This window comes from Cynoglossus semilaevis, chromosome 16 (assembly GCF_000523025.1).
Source record: "Cynoglossus semilaevis isolate Cse_v1.0 chromosome 16, Cse_v1.0, whole genome shotgun sequence".
NCBI lineage: Eukaryota > Metazoa > Chordata > Actinopteri > Pleuronectiformes > Cynoglossidae > Cynoglossus > Cynoglossus semilaevis.
This window is the reverse complement of record NC_024322.1, coordinates 870,730-875,442: the sequence shown is the minus strand read 5'-3', so window position 1 is coordinate 875,442 and position 4,713 is coordinate 870,730. Positions and strand designations below refer to the sequence as shown.

Here is a 4,713-nt window from a genome sequence, read left to right as displayed (position 1 = left end):
TAAGCCTTTATGCACGTCTTTTACATGTCATTTTTCTTAGTTCCCTCGAATGCTCCATCTATCTGCTCCTGACCCAGCCCCCCCGCCGACCCCCCCGTTCAATTTTAGGACAATTTCGGGCCACGAATCAAAAAGTTTGCCCACGCCTAACGTCACTTGTCTTACCTACACCCGCTACCTTCATAAAAGGTCTGCTCCTCGGCTGGTAATATGTAATACATTACCGCTAAATGACGCGCGCAAGGTAGCAAAATGAACGAAAAAAACCAAACGTCTTTGGGAAGTTTCTTTGCGCAGGGTAAAAGAGCCAATGAGGAGACAAGAAGAAGAGCCTAGGTCAGGGGTGTCGAACTCATTTCCACCAGGGGGCCACATCAGCAATACAGTTCCATTTGAAGGGCCAGTTGTAAATGGAAGACTGTATAGATCAGGGGTCCCCAACGCCCGGTCTAGGCTGCAGTGGGACATAGTTAAAAAATGTGCTTAATTTTTTACTAATTTACTTCATTCAAAGAAAAAGTCCAGTCATATCCATTTACTTTCTTTATTTAAAGATGATCAATTAAAAAAAAGATGTAATAAAAAACCTTTTAATTTCTCAGGTTAAGCTCCCGCGGGCCTATGCGCCCTTGTGCCTTCCTAAGCAGCTATTCTGCCCGCATTTTGCCCCCGGGCCTTGAGTTTGACACGTATGGCCTAGGTCTTCAAGGAAGAAGGAAGCTACATTTAACAGACAATTCCAGGAGTCCTACTTGAAACAGGGGTTCATTGCGACGTTCGATTCGTTGTCGAACGTGAAGTCATCGTGACATCATCATGACATCACACGGTGGTAGCTTCCTGCTGTTGATTTCTAGTTTCACTTCCTTCCTGTCTTTCTGTGCAGAAATGGGATCAGATTCAGCAGTCCGGAGGTCAAAGAGGTCAACGCGGGAGTCGCCACTGAGATCTTACTGTGTGTGTGTTTGTGTTTGTGTTTGTGTGTGCGTGTGAGAATATGTTTGTGTGTGCACGCGTGTGTAGACATATTGCACTATCACTGGCTGTTGTAGCTGAATGTAGTTCATCATCTCTTCCATTTTTGTGTCCCTTTTTTTTTTTTTCTTCTTCCCCCCTCTTCACACAAACAGTATTTAGTGTGCGTTTGTCAGTTTGTACACGTTTGTTTCTGTGTGTGTGTGTGTGCGCGCAAGTGTACGACCAAATGTGTGTCGACACCTAAAGGCAAATGAGGTGGAGCTTTTTTTTTTTTTTTCCGCTGCAGTGCTAATTGTCACATAGCCCGACAGTTTGTGATTTTTACCAGTGACAGCCATGTTTGATCAGCAAACTGATTTTTGGCCGTTTTATGGCAACCGAATGAAGAGCGCGATGATAGGTCTGTAACTACGGCCCGAATAACGAATCATATTTTAACTAAATGGTACAGTAGAAACCAGGGCAGGAAGACATTTAACACGAAACCAAAGCAATGAAGGCAACCAGAGAAACAGACATAACCATTTTTTTATGCTGCTGCATCCATATAATTTTGTTTAGCTTGAAAGTGACACTACTGGTGTTTTTTTTTTGTTTGTTTTTGTTTTGTTTTTTTGCTTGTACAAGGTTCTGATTTCATAGACTCTGTGAATCGGGTAAAGGTGAAGTAAGTAACATTCACTCAGATGGATGACTTTAAACTTATTATTAACCCTTTGCTGCAGTGCTGGTGTCAATGAGCTGTTACTAACACCCCGATGTTGTAACTCTGGGTTTCACTTTCAAATATTAAACATATAAAAGATTAAAATACTTTTTAAAATTTTTTTTAATATATTTTCTCTGTTTACACAGAAACAAAAAACACAATACGGTGTATGTGTACGTTTATGTATGTATGGATTAATGGATGAGAAACCAATGAAAATAATATTCCCTCAATAATAACTGACGGATCACCACATTGGCTCCATCTAGTGGTGTTATAGACCACAGCACCCGACTTTACAGTACACAGAGGTTAACATAATTACAAAAATAATGTCACACTGACACAATAGGTATGTTGTAAAAAAAAAAAAAAAAATTACAATTAGTGAAAAATCCATTTAGTATCTATTAGAAATATAAAATGATTAAAAGTGCAGAACATAAAAACAAAAACTTCTGCAAAATATTTTAATAAAAATAATTTTGTAAACCTTTAACAAAGGAAAAGTGAAATATAAAGGATAGAAACCTTGGACGTTAGCGCTATTGACTGTCTGTCACACGCACACACACACAGACTGGTCTCAGGTTCCACAGGTCAGTATCACCTTCTGCAGAATTCATCTTGTTTACTGCTCGTCAAACACAGCACACACAGAACCAACGCAGAGACTGGATGGACACTGGATGGGAGTTATTATATTAGCTTGCTCTTTACCTGGACTAAACTGGACTGCACGAGACTGGGAGCAGAACATGACAAGGACGGAAGTGTATTTTTTTTCCCTATAAACTCAAGCCGGATCTTTTTTCGCTGCTTTTGCAGAGGTGAAAAATAAACAGTTGTTGAAAAAAAAAAAAAAAATATATATATATATGTTCATTTCAGTATTTATAATGACTCAATTTGACTTGTAGCTTTTTAATTGAATAATTTCTTCCTACTCATATTTATTAGGAAAAATGACTTATAATACAGCCTGTATGATGCAGTGCAGATTAACAGTGACTATTTTGAGGTGTCTGAAAATGAATACCCCAACCTAAAGCTCCCAAATAATTCATAGTGCATAGTTTGAGAACTATGTACCAGTGCGCAAAGGGGGGGGGGGGCGCTGTTGTAACGAACTCTTGCTTGACTCCGGCAGGTCAGCGTTTCGATCATGCAGTCCCTGACAGAGGAGATTCAGAGTTTTCCTCGGAAGCAGCTGAGGAAGCAGTGCACCAGAGTGACGTCACTCAGTGGTCGGCGCATCATTGAGTCCTGGAAAGGTTCCACCGTCACTGTGGTCGAAGACCCCGCCCCACCTGAGAAGACACTGGGATACGTGCCTGACACTACCTGGGATCTGCAGGTTGGGGTCATCACGCCTTACCTGCTGTTGGGTGAGCTGATGACAAAAGCAAACATCACATCGATTCAGAATGCTTTGAAACCAGGCGGGGGGGGAGGGGGCAAACGTTTTGACTCGTGGGCTACACTTGTCCCTAAAGTTGAACAGGGATGCCAGGTCAGGAGCAGGAGTCAGGAGTTGCATTAGATATTTTTGTTATGGCATGTGGTTAAAATGAAATAAATACAATGTAAATTTGATAGATTAATGAATAAAAATAGAGTTAAAACGCTCAATCTGCTCGTGAAGTGAATGCGGTAATGTTTTACATTAATATAAATAAATGTAAAATTTTGAAATAAGCATAAGTAAGAGAGAGGACAACAATATTCTTTGTGTATGATATGCTTCTTAATAATGTTGCCTAGCCACTGAACTGTACTGTATAAAAAGTTTGACCCTCCCAAAAAATGGAAGGGAATCTATAAATAATTTAAATTAGAAGTTAGAGTTAGAATTAGTCAGGCTACCAAACCTTACTAATATACTACAACACTAAAAGTGTAGATTGCGAAAGTACTGCGAGAACTGTCAGCCTATCTCTGTCCTGGATGTCACCTTTGGTCTCACACAGGTTAAGGGTCACGCCAACATTAAACATTAATGAGCAGACTGATGAAAGGAAAGGGGAGAACATGAGGCAGAACCTAAGCCATGTGACCGTCACGTGACCTATATGTTCTTCTCCATACTACACAAAAGATGAAGACTGACACTAATATGTCTGTGTTCGGGGGATTGGGGGTGGGGTTAGGTTCCCAGGATGCTGCACATGACTTTGGAACTCTGAGAAAACACAAGGTAAGAATTTAGTTTTTCAAACTTGATTTGTGAATGAACGGTGACTGTTTGTTTTGTTGAACCAGAAGGTAACCATTCCACCGCTACGGAATGTTTTTTTGTTTGGAACAATTTCTTTTAATCTTTGTTCAGGATTTACCTTTAATTGTACAAAATTGTGACCACTGGGGGCAGCAGTGGGCGAGCAGCTCCTGTGAGTCCTTGTGAGTTCAAATAGTCGCCACGGCGGATCATCTACAGCATTTACAGCGTCCACAAATATCTCTCTCTCTGAGATCTTCTTCGTCTCTTTGACGGCAACTTCATGTCTGACATCTTTTGTGCTCGCCCCCCTCACCTTGGCTACAGCTCTCTTGGCTTCTCTCAGAAGTTATTCCAGCCTGCTCCCAAAATTCAAATACTATTATGTACCTGATAATATTTATTTATTTATTTATTTATCAGTATTAACCACTGTATGAATTTCTGGCACCAGCGTTCTGCATACAATCCCCTGACTATTAAAATAGATTCATAAAATGAGCTGCTCTGCTGCCATCTAGTGACTGGAGGCTTGTTTAACGTTCAAGCCTGAATAAAGACAGTACGGCAGTTCCCCCAAGATACGAACGAACATTATATTATATTATATATATTATATTATATTATAATATATATATGTTATATATATATTATATTATAATATAATATTATATTATATTATATTATAACTTACGAACATTCGTAGATACAATCAAGCACTGACTGATGTCCATAGGTGATTTGTACCCTCCTGCGCGCCCCCCCCCCCCCCCCCCCCCATTTTTCCAAAAAGCGAGTGGAGACGTTC

At 40.1% G+C, this 4,713-nt stretch overlaps 2 protein-coding genes across 2 annotated transcripts in view; both read left to right on the top strand.

Annotated features, from left to right (window-relative positions):
- The window catches only part of frzb (frizzled related protein), a 10,585-nt gene extending 8,781 nt beyond the window's left edge, over positions 1 to 1,804 (top strand). Inside the window, exon 7 of the mRNA XM_025063704.1 lies at positions 887 to 1,804. Coding sequence (XP_024919472.1) covers positions 887 to 946 — 60 coding nt within the window. The 3' untranslated portion in view covers positions 947 to 1,804. The remainder of the gene's footprint in view (positions 1 to 886) is intronic.
- Positions 1,805 to 2,800: 996 nt separating this feature from the next.
- dusp19a (dual specificity phosphatase 19a) overlaps positions 2,801 to 4,713 on the top strand; it is a 6,572-nt gene continuing 4,659 nt past the window's right edge. The window contains exons 1-2 of the mRNA XM_008327812.3: positions 2,801 to 3,075; positions 3,838 to 3,884. Coding sequence (XP_008326034.1) covers positions 2,853 to 3,075; positions 3,838 to 3,884 — 270 coding nt within the window. The 5' untranslated portion in view covers positions 2,801 to 2,852. The remainder of the gene's footprint in view (positions 3,076 to 3,837; positions 3,885 to 4,713) is intronic.